Below are 20,406 nucleotides of genomic sequence, written 5' to 3'. Positions count from 1 at the left end.
ATAATTGAACAATAAGTTCAGTTAGACGCGGGAGCGGCGAGAGACGCGCGGGTGAAAGCTCGCTGCGCCCCCGCTCCCCCGAAGCCCCCCAGAAACCCTCCAGCAGCCGCGGAGCCCACCGCTGACCCCCAGCGCAGCCGGGGTAAGCGGGGCCCGTGGAGAGAAGGGGCTAACCCCTTAGTGTGTGTGTGGGAGGCGGCAGCTGAGTGGAGCCGGGCCGGGTCAAGCCCCGCCCAGGCCCCTACTTGGCCCAGCCCCCCAGGGAGCCACGCGACCGGAGCCACGCGAACAGGCTGCACAAACAGGCGCGCTTCTCTGCCGGCGCGTGAGTTAGCGCGGAGTTCGCGCGGGAGGGCGCCAGACCCTGCCTGCGCACCCCCCAGGGTAGACAGTCCCAGCTGTAACCAGCCTCCCAGAGGCATGACACGGATGGGCACGCGCCGCACCCTGAGGGTCCCCTCGGGCTCCGTGGCCCCCCCCTCTGGCACCTCAGAGACGGCCACCCAGATGGAACCCATGGTTCCGGGCTCCACGCAGACGGAGCCCCTGGCTCTCGGCTGCGGGGGCTGCCTGTCCCTTTTTCAGGCTCTGGAGCCTGGGAGCATGGCGACCTCCCCTTGCGGGGTCTGCTCCCTTTTGGGGTCTCTGGCACGCCAGCTGGAGGAGCTCCAGGCCACAGTCCACAGACTGCGTGCCATCAGGGACTGTGAGCAGGAGATAGACTCCTACTGCCAGGCCCTTCTCCCCCGGGAGGCAGAGGGTAGATCACAGTCTCCCTCCAGGCCAGAGGAGGACTCTGGGACCTCCTGCTGTGTCCAGCCAGGGGCATGGACCAAGGTGGTCAAGGGCCCTAAGGCCCGCTGCACCAAGGCCCCACCCCCGCCACAACTGAGCAACAGGTATGCACCTCTTGCTGCCCCAGCAGAGCCTGCTGAGTTGCCGGCCCCCACAGGCAACATGGGACCAACTGCAACTCCCGCCCCTGCTCTCCCCAAGACAAAACGTAAGGTGTTTGTTGTGGGAGATTCCCTCCTGAGGGGGACGGAGGGGCCAATCTGCCACCCTGACCCCTTAGCCCGGCAAGTCTGCTGCTTCCCAGGGGCCCGCATCCGGGACATTGCAGAGAGGATCCCCAAGCTCCTCAAACCCACAGACCGCTATCCCATGCTCCTTATTCATGTGGGCACCAATGACACGGCTCGGAGCACTCCTAGCCAGGTCATGAGGCGCTACAGGGATTTGGGAGCGGGGCTTAAGGGTCTGGGGGCACAGGTGGTGTTCTCGTCGATCCTCCCAGTCTCAGGCTATGGGCTGAGAAGGGACAGGAGGATCTATGTGGTCAACCAAAGACTGCAGCGCTGGTGTCGTCAGGAAGGCTTTGGCTTTCGTGACCACAGCCCGCTCTTTGGCAAGAGAGGCAGCGAGCTGCTGGGAAGAGATGGTCTCCACCTCTCTCCCCTAGGGAGGAGGCTCTTCTCAGCCAGACTGGCTGACCTGCTCCACCGGGCTTTAAACTAAGCCCGCTGGGGGACGGGGGGACTACCGCCACTGCTGGCCCGCTGAACAATCCTTGCAAAGCCAGCGGATCACGGCACTCAAGGGAGCCCGCCCCAGCCCCAGCCCTGGTAAAATCTGTGGGCAAGGAAGGAGCCCCCCAGGGGGCGCTTGCCTGCCTGTACACAAATGCCAGGAGCTTGGGGAATAAGCAGGAGGAGCTCATCCTCCTGCTCAGTGCAAACAATTACAATGTCATAGGGATCACGGAGACCTGGTGGGACTCCACCCATGACTGGACCACGGGGATAGATGGCTATACCCTGTACAGGAGGGATCGTGTACAGAAAAGGGGCGGGGGTGTAGCTCTCTATGTTAAGGAAAGCTACGCGTCCCTGCAAGCCGATATTGGCGACCAGGGTGGACGGCTGGAGACCCTCTGGGTTAAAATCCGTGGGGAACACGGCACAGAGGACACGATGGTGGGAGTCTATTACAGACCTCCCACCCAAAGTCCTGAGCTAGACCAGGAGTTTGCCCAGGAACTGGCTGAGGCAGCTTGCTCCAGGACCATGGTTGTCATGGGTGACTTCAATTACCCAGACATCTCGTGGGAGGATCGCACAGCAAAACCTGAGCGGTCGCAGAGCTTCCTCTCGTGCGCGGATGACCTCTACCTGACTCAAGAAGTCTATGGGCCAACGAGAGGCAAAGCGCTGCTCGACCTGGTGCTGGCTACTGGGGAGGACCTAGTCGGCGACCTAGTGATCGATGGGAAGCTGGGTGACAGCGACCACGAGCTGATCACCTTCACCATCCGCCGAAAAGCTGGCAAGTCGGTCAGCAACACGCAAGTCCTTGACTTCAGGAAAGCCGACTTTGACAAGCTCAGGAGGCTTGTCAGTGAGGCCCTAAGGGACTGTGACCGCAGGGAGAGGGGAGTTCAAGAAGAGTGGTTGCTCCTCAAGGGAGCGATCCTCAATGCACAAACTAAGTCTATTCCATCTCGGAGGAAAGGCAGCAAGAGGGCACAGCAGCCCCCCTGGCTCTCCAGGGACCTAGCAGACCTCCTGAGGCTAAAAAGAAAGGCCTACAAAGGATGGAGGATGGGAGTCACCTCCAAGGAGGATTATTCTGCACTGGTCCGGTCCTGTAGGGAGCAGACCAGGAAAGCCAAGGCTGCAACTGAACTCCAGCTAGCTTTGAGCATCAAGGACAATAAAAAGTCCTTTTTCAGATATGTGGGGAGCCGGAGGAAAAGCAGGGGCAACGTTGGACCCCTGCTGAACCAGATAGGGCAACTGACAACTGACGCCCAGGAAAAAGCCAACCTATTAAATAGGTGCTTTGTGTCGGTCTTTCATCAGCCCCATGGGACGCCTGTGCCTGCTACAGGGCCGGGAAGTCCGGGTGAGGGTGATCCCCTGCCCTCCATTAATGCTGACTTTGTGAAGGAACATCTTGAGAAGCTGGATACCTTCAAGTCAGCTGGCCCTGACAATCTTCACCCCAGGGTGCTCAAGGAGCTGGCGAGCATCATAGTCCAGCCTCTAGCGCGGATCTTTGAAAACTCTTGGCGCTCTGGTGTAGTGCCCGAAGACTGGAAGAAGGCCAATGTGGTGCCTATCTTCAAGAAAGGGAGGAAAGTGGGTCCGGCTAACTATAGGCCCATCAGCCTGACTTCTATCCCGGGGAAGATCTTAGAAAAGTTTATTAAGGAGGCCATCCTTAATGGACTGGCCGACGCCAACATCTTAAGGGATAGCCAGCACGGGTTTGTTGCGGGTAGGTCTTGCTTGACCAATCTCATTTCCTTCTACGACCAGGTGACCTATCACCTGGACAAGGGAGATGAGATTGATGTCATATATCTTGACTTCAAAAAAGCCTTCGATCTGGTGTCCCATGATCGTCTCTTGGAGAAACTGGCCAATTGTCGCCTTGGGTCCCCCACGATCCACTGGCTGGAAAATTGGCTCCGGGGTCGGACCCAGAGGGTAGTAATTGATGGAAGTCACTCATCGTGGTGTCCTGTGACCAGTGGGGTCCCCCAGGGCTCTGTCCTTGGACCCATACTGTTCAACATCTTCATTAACGATGTGGACACTGGAGTCAGAAGCGGACTGGCCAAGTTCGCCGATGACACCAAACTTTGGGGCAAAGCATCCACGCCAGAAGACAGGCGGGTGATCCAGGCTGACCTGAACAGGCTCAGCAAGTGGGCGGATGAGAATCTGATGGTGTTCAACGCCGATAAATGCAAGGTTCTCCACCTTGGGAAAAAAAACTCGCAGCATCCTTATAGGCTCGGCAGTGCTATGTTGGTTAGCACTACGGAAGAAAGAGACTTGGGGGTCATCACTGACCACAAGATGAACATGAGCCTGCAATGCGATGCTGCGGCTAGTAAAGCGACCAAAACACTGGCTTGCATCCATAGATGCTTCTCAAGCAAATCCCGGGACGTCATTCTCCCCCTGTACTCGGCCTTAGTGAGGCCGCAGCTGGAATACTGCGTCCAGTTTTGGGCTCCACAATTCAAAAAGGATGTGGAGAAGCTTGAGAGAGTCCAGAGAAGAGCCACGCGCATGATCAGGGGTCAGGGAAGCAGACCCTACGATGACAGGCTGAGAGCCCTGGGGCTCTTTAGCCTGGAAAAGCGCAGGCTCAAGGGTGATCTGATGGCCACCTACAAGTTTATCAGGGGTGATCACCAGTATCTAGGGGAACGTTTGTTCACCAGAGCGCCCCAAGGGATGACGAGGACGAATGGTCACAAACTACTACAAGATTGTTTCAGGCTGGACATAAGGAAGAATTTCTTTACTGTCCGAGCCCCCAAGGTCTGGAACAGCCTGCCGCCGGAGGTTGTTCAAGCGCCTTCATTGAACACCTTCAAGATGAAACTGGATGCTTATCTTGCTGGGATCCTATGACCCCAGCTGACGTCCTGCCCTTTGGGCGGGGGGCTGGACTCGATGATCTTCCGAGGTCCCTTCCAGCCCTAATGTCTATGAAATCTATGAAACTTCTCTAGTCAGCCCAATTATCACTGAAAATTGTGATCTGATAAGAGGATATTAAGCTGGTTCAATTACAACAGTTTTACAAGTGTACAAGATCTTCTCTAATGCTGCATTCTTGTAATACTGAAATATTTTGCATCATTTTATTTTAAATAACAATATTCCAAGTGTTTTAAAAAGGCAACTGTACATTTAATAAAACAAAATATACTGAAGTCTCAGAGTTATTAACCAAGATTTTGACACAGTCTATTACATTCTAGAGGATAGATGGTTCAAACTTTCTCTTTGTTTTGAGTTTGGGATTGAGTTTTATATAGAGACTTAACACAAGGAACCAATGTTCATACAAAAGACCAAGAGAGTTTGCAATTTCTGTACTGGTGATTCATTTAGTCTTTGCACAAAAAGGGGACCCAGTTGCCTTTTTCAAATATCTCCTGGTAGGATTCCAACAAGTAGGAGCAGCAAAAGATACCTACTTAAATACACAAATAGGTTGGATAAAGGTAAAAAATTGAGGAAGGGGGAATAAATTTACAAACACAACATATCTACCTGAGTCATTTCTACTCCACAGCTTTACTTGTGGTTACAAGTGACAGCACTGCACAAGTAAGCACAAGTGGTGAAATACAGGTCTCATTTTTGTCAGTGTAAGAGTCAGCTTACTTCACTGTTCTTATTAATACTGAAGATTTATTTTATCCTAATATATTAATTAATCATCCTGGAACACACTACATAGCATGACAACTTGAGGAAGAAACTTTATTATCCTGGTTGGGGGGGGGTGGCGGCGGTGCAGGCGGCAGCTCTTTACTGCATTCCTAAAGGCCTGGATACAATTCCTGTTCAAACCTACTATAGGTTGCTTAGAGACAAAGAACTTCGCACCAAAAAATTAATTTGGCTTGCTTCTGTAAACAAAAGGTGTGTCTGCACATGCAGTTAATGTGACTGAATATAATCCAGTTCAATCTGAGCCCAAGTAAACTAATCCCAATCTACATGTATGTTTAAGCACAGTAATTTACTGCACTGCCAGATACCACTTGTATCTGACAGGACTATTTGGCAGCATAGTAAATTAATTGACTGCACCCCAATTACTGCGCTCATGTAGTGGTGATGCTTTACTGTGCAGCAAATTAGTCTGCTGCGCAGTAAAGCATCTCATGTAGACACACCCAGAGTGTAGTAAAACTGATAGGTCGTTAGTCCGCTGTAGAAACCTTGGAGCCATTTTTGTTTCAACAAGTAAATATTTCAAAAGGCTCTTTTACCACACAGACATTCAAATACACTCAAATGACTTAAAGCCTAGTGATTATCCATTGACTATCAAGTGGGACTTGGGTTTAGTCATCTGGAAGATTTACAACATTTTACCTGTTATCAATACTGGAGGACTAAAACATGAAATAAAATCTTAGCACCTTTAAGACCAATGAAAGTTTTGCCACTGACTTCAATAAGGTCAGAAATCCAATGATAGTAGATTCTTTAACTATTTTTTTTTTAAATAAGCTGCAGAACAAAAAGACAAGTTTTGGGATTTTCCCTTTAGCGCCCTTTTATGATGTCCAGCCAACTTTTACATTTATTTAAAAATATTTGATCCTCTGTTCCTTCTCTTTGATGAAGAACCCTGCCAAGGTTCCTGGAGAATCCTGAGTTGAGCTGTCACATGGGCTTCACAAAAGTGGGTGCAGACAGAAGAGCAACTCCTTGTTGCAACTCAGAAGCACTATGAGTTGCAACGATCCCTCGGATCCAACAGAAGTTTGCTGTTGGGTCCAGGAGCTGGGGATTCTAGTTGCTTGCTGCAAGCCTGCAGCCCAGTCTCCGTAGCAAGGCCACTACCCCATTCCCAGCACAGATGCTGTTTTCAGAACGGGAGGAGGGAAAGGGAGTAGAGGGAGCCTCAAGGGGGCTCCAATATACCTGCCCCACCATCCAGCACCGGCTGAAAAACCCCCAAACCAAACTCCCTCCACTTCCTTTCCCCCTCGCATTCTGAAAACAGTGACAGGCTGGGAGCTCCACAGACAGAAGCTGGAGAATGAACTTCATTTTGGAGCATGCTCATCTGAACCCTTGTACAATGAGGGTTCAGATTTTCATGGGATAGGGCCATTTTAAAGCAGTCTGCAGCCATGCACTTGTTTGGTCACAACTGTAGGCTGCTTTCTGGGGCAAGATCAGGTGAAAACTGTCACTTTTGTTTGAACCCAAAGTTCTTCTTTTGTGCAGGTTGCAGTCTTGCAAAGTATGCAAGACTGCCTTCTGAATATACAAGACTGCCTTCTCCAGCTGCCTTCTGAGGACCCTGCTATTGTTCTCCAGGAGCTGATACTTCTAATAAAGAAAAAATACGTTTTTTGTTTGTTTGTTTTTTTATAAAGAAAACCTTTGAGATCATATTTAAAAAGAACAAATGGTACTTCTACTTGTTTTTATTAAATTCTAATCCTTTTCTGTGTTCTATCATAGAACAGAAGCTGATACAGCCTCGGCTTTTCACAGCCCATCTCTAGTAACCGAGCACGCAAGCAAGAAATTCCTCCTGGGTAAAATTTTGTGTTAACTTAAACAGAGCAACAGAATCAGTTCAGATCTTGGCCCTTCTTTGTCATCAAAGAATTAAATATTTTAGGTTCAACACAAGAATTATCTTTTTTGAAAATACTCAGAAGATTATTTTATTTAAAAATTCTCCAATTTTTAGAGTTAGAGGACAAACCCCAGCAGTTCATTAAAACTATTTTAAACAGAAGAGTTCTGAGTTTAAATTTCATGACACTACTTCATTTACCCACAGAAATTTCTTTATGAAATTGAATCTCCTATAGGTAGATCAATTTCAGACTCATTAATGAGTCCTTTTTCAGATATGTGGGGACCTGGAGGAAAAGCAGGGGCAACATTGGACCCCTGCTGAAAAAGCCGACCTATTAAATGGGTACTTTGCGTCAGTCTTTCATCAGTCCCATGGGACGCCCATGCCCGGTACGGGACAGGGAAGTCCGGGTGAGGGTGATCCCCTGCCCTCCATTAATGCTGACTTCATGAAGGAACATCTTGAGAAGCTGGATACCTTCAAGTCAGCTGGCCCTGACAATCTTCACCCCAGGGTGCTCAAGGAGCTGGCAAGCATCATAGCCCAGCCTCTAGCGCGGATCTTTGAAAACTCTTGGCGCTCTGGTGTAGTGCCCGAAGACTGGAAGAAGGCCAATGTGGTGCCTATCTTCAAGAAAGGGAGGAAAGTGGATCCGGATAACTATAGGCCCATCAGCCTGACTTCTATCCTGGAGAAGATCTTAGAAAAGTTTATTAAAGAGGCCATCCTTAATGGACTGGCCGACGCCAACATCTTAAGGGATAGTCAGCACGGGTTTGTTGCAGGTAGGTCTTGTTTGACCAATCTCATTTCCTTCTACAACCAGGTGACCTATCACCTGGACAAGGGAGAAGAGATTGATGTCATATATCTTGACTTCAAAAAAGCCTTCGATCCCATGATCACCTCTTGGTGAAACTGGCCAATTGTTGCCTTGGGTCCACCACGATCCACTGGCTGGAAAATTGGCTCCGTGGTCGGACCCAGAGGGTAGTAATTGATGGAAGTCACTCATCATGGTGTCCTGTGACCAGTGGGGTCCCCCAAGGCTCTGTCCTTGGACCCATATTGTTCAACATCTTCATTAATGATGTGGACACTGGAGTCAGAAGCGGACTGGCCAAGTTCGCCAATGACACCAAACTTTGGGGCAAAGCATCCACACCAGAAGACAGTGGGGCGATCCAGGATGACCTGGACAGGCTCAGCAAGTGGGCGGACGAGAATCTGATGGTGTTCAACGCCGATAAATGCAAGGTTCTCCACCTTGGGAAGAAAAACCCACAGCATCCTTATAGGCTCGGCAGTGCTATGCTGGTTAGCACTATGGAAGAAAGAGACTTGGGGTCATCATTGACCACAAGATGAACATGAGCCTGCAATGCAACGCTGCGGCTAGCAAAGCGACCAAAACACTGGCTTGCATCCATAGATGCTTCTCAAGCAAATCCCGGGACGTCATTATCCCCTTGTACTCGGCCTTGGTGAGGCCGCAGCTGGAGTACTGCGTCCAGTTTTGGGCTCCACAATTCAAAAAGGATGTGGAGAAGCTTGAGAGAGTCCAGAGAAGAGCCACGCGCATGATCAGAGGTCAGGGAAGCAGACCCTACGATGACAGGCTGAGAGCCCTGGGGCTCTTTAGCCTGGAAAAGCGCAGGCTCAGGGGTGATCTGATGGCCACCTATAAGTTTATCAGGGGTGACCACCAGTATCTGGGGGAACGTTTGTTCACCAGAGCGCCCCAAGGGATGACGACTAGGTTGAACGGTCATAAACTACTACAAGACCATTTCAGGCTGGACATAAGGAAGAATTTCTTTACTGTCCGAGCCCCCAAGGTCTGGAACAGCCTGCCACCGGAGGTGGTTCAAGCGCCTACATTGAACACCTTCAAGAGCAAACTGGATGCTTATCTTGCTGGGATCCTATGACCCCAGCTGACTTCCTGCCCTTTGGGCAGGGGGCTGGACTCGATGATCTTCCAAGGTCCCTTCCAGCCCTAATGTCTATGAAATCTATGAAATCTAAGAAATATAGAAATACACATGAAGAGCAGCAAGCAATCCAGACTACAGTAATAAATAAATACTTACGCATTTTTCCAGGGGCTATAAACACATGGGTTAATTAATTATCTGCCAAGAACTATAATTGGATATCAACTCAATATACTATTCTAATAGATGGAGCACAAATTTGAATCTCATGCACTTAAAATAGATACATCCCAACTGCCAAATTTACCCCTAGATGAAGTCCATAAGGATTCACAGAAATGAATTTACCACATTACATTTTATCCAGGTTGTAGTTTTATGCTTTAACAGGCATTTCTGCTCATGTGTCAAGCAGAATATTTGAGGCACATTTCAACAGCTATATATATGTATGTATGTATGATATAGTATATAACAACACAAAACACACACATTTTACTGTTTCAGTTATTTAAGATAAAGAAAGGAACAATTCATCTTCATGCTCCCTATATTCTACTCCAAAAAAACCCTGTGGAAAACAGTAGGGGTCAAAAGGACCACCAAATATAAACAACAGAAGCAAAGAGATCAAGAACATGAGAAAGCATAAAAGGAATTATTGAAGTGAAGCTGAGAGAAGATGAATAGAAGTAAATAGGATTAAGAAACAGAAGTGTGGAGGCAATATTAAACAAAAAAAAAAGCCATCCCAGGCAAACTACCAAGACTAACTAGCAAAAACACAAGAGCCAACAGAGAGCTTTAGGGTTTTCTCACAGTATTAGTGAATGTAAAACATGCATGGAAGAGATGAGAGCACGGGCACATTCAGAGGGGATGCAGTGGCACAGCCGCACCCCCCTTTCTGACCACGCAGTAGGGGCTTAGCCAGGGACTACCCCCCAGAAGTCCCTGAAGAAAATAACTTGCCCTCTCCCTTCCTCTTCCTGCTACTGCCCGAGAGTTATCTTGAGGGCAAGGGGAGCTCCTGTCCCACTTCAGCTGCACTAGCAGGGGCTGTGCTCAGGTCAGGACAGTTGCTGCAGCAGTGGGTGGGTGAGTTCCTGCTCCCTGCCTGGTCCCCTTGGGCATTTCCTGCCAGCCCAAGAGCAAGCCACCCACCTGGTGCTGTCCTGGTCTGAACTCAGTCCCTGCCAGGCTTGGCTAGAGCAGGACAGGAGCTCCCCTCGCCCGTAGGACAACGGAGACAGTGGCGGCAGCAGAGGGGGAGAAGGGGTATGGAAGAGATGTGCCTCTGGGCAGGGAGGGGAAAGGTGGGGGGGGACTGCACACCCCTGCTTTGTGTGCAATTCTTACAAGCTTTAGAGACTTATCCACTTTGGGGACTTAAAAAAGTCCCTGACTCCTGCTCTGAGGTGCAGTCTGCCCACTGGAGTTGGCAGGAGTAGGGTGGGGAGAGGGCTGGGTGCGGGACTTGCAGCCACCTTACAGCACCGATCTTTGCTCCCATGTGCCCATTTATAAAATGCTGGATACACTTCTTGAGAGGGTGACAGATGGTATCTTATGGTACTTACCAAGTAGGATTTCAGTAATGGAAGTAAAGTTATGGAAAGAGAAACAATCTGTGGAAACTCAGTCTCTCATAGGCTACAAGCATATGTCACATTTGTCCTGGGGGAAACTATTTTCTCCCGAGCTAAAGTGCAATTGTTCAGCTATCCATGACCATTGTCCCTGGCCAAACCCTAAAGAAGTTCACAGGATGAGATGTGCTAACATTTTGACCAGGGACATCACAAAGCATTTCTGAGTGGCTGGTTGTCCCAGGACTGTATCATTAACCCAATGACACAGAAGTGGCAGATGATTCAGCTGCTCACTAAACCTCCAATTGGGAGGGGGATGTGTGCACATGCCAATCCCATGACTTTTCTATTCCAGGACAAATACAAGTACAACCGGTCCCGGGATAAATGCAATGTGTGATCTTAGCTATAAAGTAAAGCAAGGGCCAAAACCGGCAAAAAATGGAAATTTTGTCATCAGAACAGAAATGATACTCTAGATTGAATGTCAAAGGATAACCAACTGAACTGAAATAGAGAAAATGGCTGAGGATGAAATGTAAGGTGGCAGAATTAGAGAGAAGTCCTATGACCAGCCAGAATTCATCCAGAAACTGACTCTTTGCTACAAGCTTTTCCCACCGGCAAGGCCCCCTGAACACGTGCTAAAAAATTTACCTGCTGATGGAGATTGGACAAAACTGTCAATGGCAGTCACAAATAATGGCTCCAAGGGCCCGGAAGTAGAGTGATGGACATCTTTCCCATTCACAAAGAACTGGAGGTTTTGAACTAGGGAAACACCTTACTATTCCTTTCACCAACTAAAGGAAAGTCAAGTTTGAAAGTACCAACTAGCTGGGTTATTAAACAACAGAGTCCCTTAGAAAAGGACTGTTCAACAGGAAGTTAACATGCTGGGTTAATATATGGCCAATGGGCTCCCTCCTGGCCACTGCTCCTTCCATTCCTCCAGCTGCTATGGCTGCTGAGAGCTTTGGGCTGCCCCTGTCTTCCAGCTTAGGCTTCCTACCCTACTCCTGGGACAGAGCAGCATGTTGAGAGGGGACCAGGGAAAGGTCTGCCCAGGGCTCTATGCACAGCTGGGGAGGTAGGGACAGAGCCAGGCTGCACATGATGAGCAGGGGGAGTGGGCTGCCTGCACAGCAGAGGGGGAGACCCAGATGCTCCCCCTACAGTATGTGGTCTGTGCAGGATGTGGTCTGGGGTCTGCAACCCACAGGGTATGCAGCCCTCCACCACCCAGATGTTGGACAGCCATGCCTTAGAATCAATGCTGTAGCAGAAAGCCCAGCATTAAACCTTTCCCACAGTAGTGAGTACAAGACTGGGTTTTTTTATATCATTCGATCTCTTACACACACTCAAATTTCACTTCTACTTCAGGTAAGCAGGTTTGGTCTTCCAGCCAACGGATGTCTAGTGCACTGTTTCAAGCCAGGTTTGCTCCACTGTCTAAAAGAAATGAGTAAAGAACATTAAAAGACTAAAACCTAGTTTCACTGACATCAGTTACAAAATTCCCATCGACTTCAAATTTTTTATTCCATAATTTAAAATATTATCACCGCTATAATTAAGGCTATAAATATGTACCTAAAGCTTCGGTAAACCACAGACATCGGAATATTAGGACACAGATTTTAAGGTAAAGTATTTTTTCCTAAAAATTTCATCAAGTCCTTCTAAACTAGGATTTATTTTTTAAATAGCCACAGACTCTGCACAGCTCACAAATCCCACAGGACTCTCAGGGGGCAAAACAAGCTGGAGGAGCAGGACTACTGTAGCCTGTTAAACATGGAAGTGTCAGTTTGCAATTACAGAATCTGTGCATATTCTCAGGGCTATATACCAATAACTCCATTCATGTAACATGACAAGTCAGACAAGTTTCCTAAGGCAACTCTTTCTGAGTGTGACCAACAAAGGAAGCAATCTTTCAGCATGTGTTTTTAATAGGCTGTACTAACTTGTTACCAAATCAGCAGGTTTTCTAAATCACCCTGCCTCTCCGAGTTTGCCAAGGTTTTGCAGTTTAACAAATGATGAATAATGACATATCACTGAATTAATAAAGAATATCGGTGAATTCATAAAGAAATCTGTGAATAACCTCTCCAGGATCTAACTTTACTGTGCCATTCTGAACATAAAAATGAAAGTTTTCCCTGTGCTTTCAGTGCTCATTTTTCCTCACTGTTTCCTAATCCTAAAGAATATTTCTTAGCCATATTTAAAACATTAATATTAAAATTTAAAACATTAATATTTAAATTAAACATTAATATTAAACCGTTAATATTAAAATAAAAAACATTAATATTAAAATTATAAAACCAGCACACATTTTGTAACATGAACCGATAACATTTATTTTTATACTGCTGTCAACTCACTAAGTTATGTTTATTTGGGGGGGGGCGGTTAAGTGAAGTTATATCTGCTGGAGCACACACCAGGAAACAGATATTTAAGGCATGAATTTCTTCAATAGAAGTATCTGGTAAAGCATTTAGTAACAATTATAGTGCTGTGAAACTCATTATGAGCTTAAATGGAACATTAGTAGGTTCTAGCCATAACAAAGCTACATGGCAAGCAAGTTTCAAAAGAAGACATCAATCTACTCCACCACCTGTGAAAACTGAACCATGTTCTCCTTTTCCTCATTTAGTTACCAGGGCCACATATGTTGACCTTATAAAAGAAACAAAAGACAGCAGGTGTCTTCACCAGTGATTTGACTCTGTGTTGCTGAATAGATATTTAATTAACAATGGCATCTGATATGTATTTTTTTCACGCTTCTCAAAAATAAAACAAACCAAAATGAAATAAACTATTACATACTTTTCAATTAACAGCTCATTTTTAATAAAAAACAACCTAGCTAACAGCACAAAAGCGAAGTCTTCAGATGAAAACCTGTGAAAACTGAATCCTGTTCTCAATGAGGGCTATCAGGAAAACATCTGGGACTGGTCCTGAAAACTGGCTGCTCAAATGCTATTTGCAAAGTGACTTACTACTATTGCTCAGCTCTCTAAACGAAGCTAAGCACTTGTCAGATATTGAAACAGCAGACAAATGACTACAATAGAAGCAGGGGCATTTTGATATGCACTGGTTGAATTGAAGTTACAGCACTGCTTTATAATTTTTGATTTGCTAAACACTGCCACTTAAAGATAAAAAGCATCCAGGTTGCTGAAAAATTTAACTCATCAGGGAGATGCACATCTAAAATTTTCTTCTGCTTTTTAATTTCTTTCTTACAGTCATCAGCAGTACGTACTTAACAATTATGTCTTTATCATTTCAGAATGTCACCTCATCTATTCAGAGAGCGAAAATTCATGGTTCTCTCAGGAGGTGCCCTTTCTCTCCATATGTGCCTCTACTTCCCAGCTATTATTTAAATAGGTTTACAGTTTAGTTCACAACAAAGAGTTGCCACAGCTGAGACTCCATATAACTTAATTACGTATGCAAATAGCTCATCTCCCCAGGTGATTTATACTAAATAAAATGTGCACAATGGGAAAATGCTTCCCTTTACTACAAAAATACAGATTTATTTTCCCACAAGACCTCTACAATTTAAAAGGGGTGCTAAAATGAATAAGAAACCTTAAGAACAGCCTACTGGGGCTTTAAGGTAGCAAAGGAAAGACTAAATCGGTGATTCTCAACCAGGGTTGAGATCTTTTTAAGAGTGCCTCCATTGTGAAGAGGCAAGTGCAATCTCAGACCTTCCCCTGCTGCCTGGCTGTTCTGCAAGAAAGTAAACACTGTAATAAATAAATTTGTTTTTGAAATGGGGTACTGCTCAATTCAGAAAACAAATGTGCTTGTAGCCAAACAAGGAATGACTTGCATCTAAAAAGGTTGAGAACCACTGAACTAAAAGTACAGTGCTGCAAGCAGAAAATAAATGGTATGTATATTTTAAACTGTTTTACTAGAAAACAGCTGCAAAATGGGGGTGGGGGGGAGAATTCAATTTCTATTACACTGAATGCATTTAAATTTCTGAAAAGATAAGATGTTCAAATAAAGAAAGGTTAACACAAGTCTGTAACCATACGTGACTCACAGAACACTTGCTGGTAGCCCACAAAAAGTGTTGGCTGGTTATATGGTGCTGGCTTCTCTTTGTTTCCAGCTACTTATACAGGCTCTTTAGAGCAAAGCTGCAACTGTGGGCCTGTAAAAAGAACTATAAACATGAAGTAATCACCTTAGCTTGGACAGAGCTTACCTGCTGGGACCAAAGGGAAGCCCAGGGAGGCAGGGCAAGAGAACTAGAAAGCTGAGTAGCATCTCTGGAAGAGCAGATGGAAAAAAGTCCAAGTGCTTGGACAACATGAAAAAGAAACAGCAGGAGTAAGAGCCTGCACAGGAGAATGAGATAAAATGAAAAGTAGAAGTAAACTGTGTGATAAGTTTCCAAAAAAGAAAAAAATATGTTTATATTACAAGATGTACTTACATGCCCAAACACACGCCTATATTTTTCAGTGCAAAGAACTATTCTACTTGTCACAGGGATAATGTGAAATGGGTATTTTCTCATTCACTATCAGACAATCTCTCTACTAAAATGGCTTACACTATGAAAATATTTTAGAACAGCTGGGCAAGTCTACTCCTGTATACAGTTTGCCATAAAGTGTGTTATACAGAGAAAAAAAAATCAGAGTAAGCAGCACAAAGAGAGGGATGCACTCAATTTCCAAGATGAGTAGCCAAGGAAAATCAGTGCAGTACAGATTCTATACTCCACCCAAGATTAAAATTTAACAGATGACAAAAACACCTCCTCCCTGCAATAACAAAACAAACACCACCCCCCCCACCGATGGCTCTATATGATGGCAAGAATGTCTTGTAAAAGATTCATCACCTCCTAAAAAATTTAAGAGAAGATACAATACCTCTTTCTTGAACTTCAACCACTTTTTCAGGAGTTACATCATTTTGTTCCTCCCCTAGGCCAGATCTTGGAGTCATAGCTTTTCCAGGATAGCTCAAGTGAGAATTAGAACAGGCCATCATGGTAATGCACAATGTGCAAATTGGAAGCATCAATAAAGGGCATGCAGGAAAAAATAATTTAAAATACGACAATGTGCTTTGGTAGTAGTGTCCTCTACCCTGTCTACATAAATACTATTAGCAAGTTTCACGCACACTAACTACATTATTAAACCCATTTCAATTTGTGCACACAGCAGAAAAAACAAATAAATAAAAAAGCACAGGTACAGATCAGAAAGCATACCAAGATCAGGCAAAATATATAGTAAACAAGCAGTTGAGGGTTTCAGACAAGAATTTTGATCAATAGTTTATACAAATTAAAGGGGAAATGTCATCTTTATACAGTGGTATGAAGGTGTATATTCTTAGAGTTTCCAACTGATGGCCACTACTGACAAACTATCCCTCTGGTTAAAAAAAAACAATCCAAAACCCAAGGTCTGTCCATTAGGGAACACACAACAACAAACCAACTGCCTCCTTTAAAACTAGCCTTTATGCATAAAGTTCCATTTTTTACTGAATCAGAGTGTTTGAGCCCCTTGAAGGCACCCTCATTTAAAAAGGACTGAAGTGGGTACCAGAGCTCTCACGGCCTGTGTGTACACTCGCATTCTCCGGTGTCAAAGTATGCAACACTAACAACCTTCCCTCACTTAGATCCCACTCTTCAGAAGTGCAGTGCACCTGAAGTTCCCGCTGAATTAATTTGGAGCTGTGAATTCCCAGTGCCTCAGAAAATCCCAAGTTTTTAACGTTACAAAATCAAGCAGCCTTTACAGAAACCCACCCGCCACCAACCCTCTCCCGCTTAAAAAATTATCATTTACTGCAGGCATATAAACATCTAGTAGTAGGTTACTTCTTTTCAACTTGTTGCTCTAGAAGATGCAGTTAAAACCCAACCTTACTGAGAAGAGTTTAACATCACACACCGCAATCCAGAGCCTGATCTTGGGCGAATACAGGAATCCAACTACAGATCCACACAGTTGCAGGGACAGGGTATAACGCAAGACAACCAAAAAGACAAGGAGGGTGCCTGTACCCAAAAGCTTGCAAAGAAGAATTTTTCTGACTATTTTAGCTGGTCTAATAAAAGTATCAGATTTACCCAAAGAAACTTGTCAACCAAAAATGCATGCACTGGCAGACCAATGGAAGTATCATCTTAGAATAGGGCTGTCCAACTGGGAGCCTGCAGGCCATGTGCAACCTTGTGGGATTGGGGGTCTCCAGGCTCCTCCTGCCTCCTCTGGTTTCCATGCCCCTGCCCCTGCTCTTGTGCAAGGGGGGCAGTGTGGTGCAGCATGGCATGGCACAGCCCACAGTCCTGGGGAAGCCAATGGCCTGAATAGCTGAGGGTGATGCTGGGGCACCCAGGCATGAAGTGCGTGGGGAAGGTGGGGTGAAGGGATGGGGTCAGATGCATGCAACACCCATGCAGCATGAAGCCTGTTGCTCATGCTAGTGAGGAAACGCTGAAAGAACAAGGGTTAGTTAGCCTAGAGAAGACTGAGGTGGGATTTGATGCCTTCAAATATCTACAGGTTGATTAAAGAGAGGATGGAGATGGGCTTTTCTCTGTGGCTGTAGGGGGCAAGACTAGGAGCAATGGCCTCAAGCCTCATCAGGGGAAATTCAGGTTGGAGATTAGGAGGAACTTTCTGACTGCCCAGGTGCTCAAGCACTGGAACCAGCTACCTAGAGAAATCATGAAGGCTGCATCCTTGGAAGTTTTCAAGACACTCTGCTGAACCGGCTCCCTCAGGGCGGCTCCTGCCTTGAACAGAAGGCTGAGCTAGGTGCCCTCATGAGGCCCCTTCCAGCCCTGCTTTCCAAGGGTGCAGCCGCTGTGATGGGCACGGCCCATGGGACCCCCTTTCCTTTGAACAACTCATTTTGGGCTGATCTTCTCCTGCCTTAGCCTGAACAGGACAGGATCTGATGGCACAGGCTGGGTGCTGGGAGGCCTCATGGACGTGGTGGGAGGGGGATGAAAGTCAGTGCTGCCTGGGCCCTCTGCTGCTGAACCAAAGTTGCTGCCAGGCTGTAAGAACTGGGCTGCCCCCAGGCAGCAGCTGTGCCCGCACCTCCTGTGTGCAAGGGCTCCAGGGCGGGCACCCGCAGCTACTCCCTGCTCCCCTGAAGGAGCGGGCAGGAGGCTCTGCGCCCAGCAGACACTGTCTTCTGGACCGGGCCATGTGGGCTTGGGGCTGGCCCGTGCCTGGAGCCGGGGGCTGGTCTCATTCTCTGGAGACAGGGACGGGCTGGAACCTCCTCTCCTCCAGCGCACTTTGTACACGCACCTGTCCACCCCCAGCGCAATCCACACACACACGCCTGGACTCCAGCACGATGCATGCGCATGCACATGCCAGTACTGTGCAACGCACACTGCTCGGCACGATGCATTCACACACGCATGCACAACACACCCCACCCCAGATAATACATGCATACACATGCACCAGTACAATGAGCACACACTCGAGCATACCCTCGCAAGACCATACACATGGATCCTGGCACGATGCACCCCCCCCCCCCAGCACGATGAACATTCATGCACACCCCCCCCAGGACCATGCACACTAGCACCTGTGCACACACACCAGCATGATGCACACACACAGTCATACATGCCCTAGGACGATGCACACACGCATGCACACATTCACCCCAACACGATGCACACATGCACTCGCCCCAGGACAATACACACACTCAATCACTCTCCCCAACACGATGCACACATGCACTCGCCCCAGGATGATGCACACACGCACACATACACTTGCCCCAGCACAGTACACATGTGCACGCATACACAATGTGTACACGCATACATACATGCCCTAGAACGATGCATACATGCACGCATACACGCCCCAGGACGATGTACACACACATGCACACACTCGCCCCAGCACGATGCACACACACGATGCACACACTCGCCCGAGCCCGACGCACACGGGCGCACGCCCGGCCGGGAGGTCCCGGAGCGGCGCGGGGGGGCGGCGGGTGCCCGGGGCCAGCCGCCGCTGCCCGAGAAACTTGCCCGAAAGTTGAGCGGCTCCTCTGGGGGAGGAGGGGGAGGGGAGGAGGGCCGGGGAGGGGGAGGACCCCGCGGCCCAGGCTCCGGCCGCGCGCGCCGCCGACCTGCTGATGTAGCCGTCGCCGTCGCCGTCGCAGGTCTGGAAGAGGCGCCGCATCCGCTCCTCCTCGCCCGTGCTGGACGTGTCGCTGCTGCTGCTGCTCGCGGCGCTGCTGGCGCTCGCGGCCGCCGCCGCCGCCATCATGCGCGCGGCTCTGGGGTGGGCGGGGAGGGAGGGGCGGGGGGGGTCCTCGCCCGGCGCGAGGCGCCACAGTGCGGGGGGGCCCGGCGCCAGCTCAGCTCAGCTCAGCACCGCCCCCTCCGCCCGCCTGGGGGCGGGGCCCTGAGCAGCGCCCCGGGCAAGGGGCGTTCAACCGCCGCACCCCTGCGGGGCGCCAACAAGTGACCGCCCGCCGGGGACCCCGTGTCGCTGCCCCTGCAAGGGGGGCCCCGAAACCCTTCCCGGCCGGTTTAGACCCGTTTCTCCTGGCCCAGCCCGGTGTCTCCCCCGCTCCGGTTTCTAGAAGGAAACCGCGGCCCCGTTGTGCCCGGCTGGGAAGCGGGCTGGACGGGGCCGCGGGCGGCGCACACAGAAGTGACACTTCTCACCCGATCTCACCGCAGACAGCGGGCTACAGCACTGACCACACACGTGCACGGCTGCACACCGCTTCCAAAATGGACAGTGGAGCAAACGTCTGAGCCCTCATTTATACTGATGCAGCTGCAGTGTAGTCAGGCTAGTATCTCTTGTCTGTGTCTCTACAATTGTTGATGAATTCTTTTTAATGTTGTGGCTGTAACGTAGGGCTGGAATCACTGGCCTCTGCAGAGAAGCTGCACTGGACCTCATGGTTTCATGGATCGTGAGGCCGGAAGGGGCCTTGGAAGATCATCGGGTCCAGCCCCCTGCACCAAGCAGGAAAGATAATGGGGTCAGGCGGCCCCAGCAAAGTGACTGTCTAGTCTCCTCTTGAACATTTCTAGCATTGGCGACACATAGGGGATGCACATGCACCCCCTGAGATTGGCAGCGCACCACCTGGAAGCCCTAACCACAAAACCAGAAGTGCGCTTCTGGTTTTGCCACTGGCTCAGCAATTAGCTGCTGAGGGACCCCCCCCTCCCTCCTTCTCCCTTGTTGGCAATCTAGTGTCCCCCCAGACTCCGGAAGCACCAGTCACCCATGATTTCCAGGGTATGTGACTGTACCACCTCTGGAGGGAGCTTATTCTACAATCTGGACACCTCGACTGAAGTTTTTCCTAATGTTCAGCCTGAATCAATCTTCCAGGAATTCGTGCCCATTGCTCCTGGTTTTCTCCTCTGGTGCCCTGGTGAACAGTTGCTCCCTTGATGTACTCCCCTAGTGTAGTGGTAAGCTGCTACCAGGTCCCCTCTCAGCCCTCTTTTCTTCAGGTGAAGAGTCTCAGGTCCCTCAGCCTTTCCTCGTATGACTCTGCTCATACGGGTGGCTCTTCTTTGGACTCTCAAGCTTGCCCATGTCCTTGTTATAGTGTGATGATGTCAGAGTCAGGCATTTCAAACATAGCAACTTCTGTAACTTCTGTCTGCGCTGCAGAGGTCA

At 48.5% G+C, this 20,406-nt stretch overlaps 1 protein-coding gene across 1 annotated transcript in view; it reads right to left on the bottom strand.

Annotated features, from left to right (window-relative positions):
* The window catches only part of MCC (MCC regulator of WNT signaling pathway), a 370,732-nt gene extending 351,679 nt beyond the window's left edge, over positions 1–19,053 (bottom strand). Inside the window, exon 1 of the mRNA XM_014600959.3 lies at positions 18,884–19,053. Within this exon, the coding sequence (XP_014456445.1) occupies positions 18,884–19,023 (140 nt within the window). The 5' untranslated portion in view covers positions 19,024–19,053. The remainder of the gene's footprint in view (positions 1–18,883) is intronic.
* Between the last annotated feature and the right edge of the window lie 1,353 nt (positions 19,054–20,406).

The sequence above is a fragment of the Alligator mississippiensis genome, chromosome 3 (assembly GCF_030867095.1).
Source record: "Alligator mississippiensis isolate rAllMis1 chromosome 3, rAllMis1, whole genome shotgun sequence".
Lineage (NCBI taxonomy): Eukaryota > Metazoa > Chordata > Crocodylia > Alligatoridae > Alligator > Alligator mississippiensis.
The sequence above is the reverse complement of the archived record's forward strand: the minus strand, read 5'-3'. Positions and strand labels throughout refer to the sequence as shown.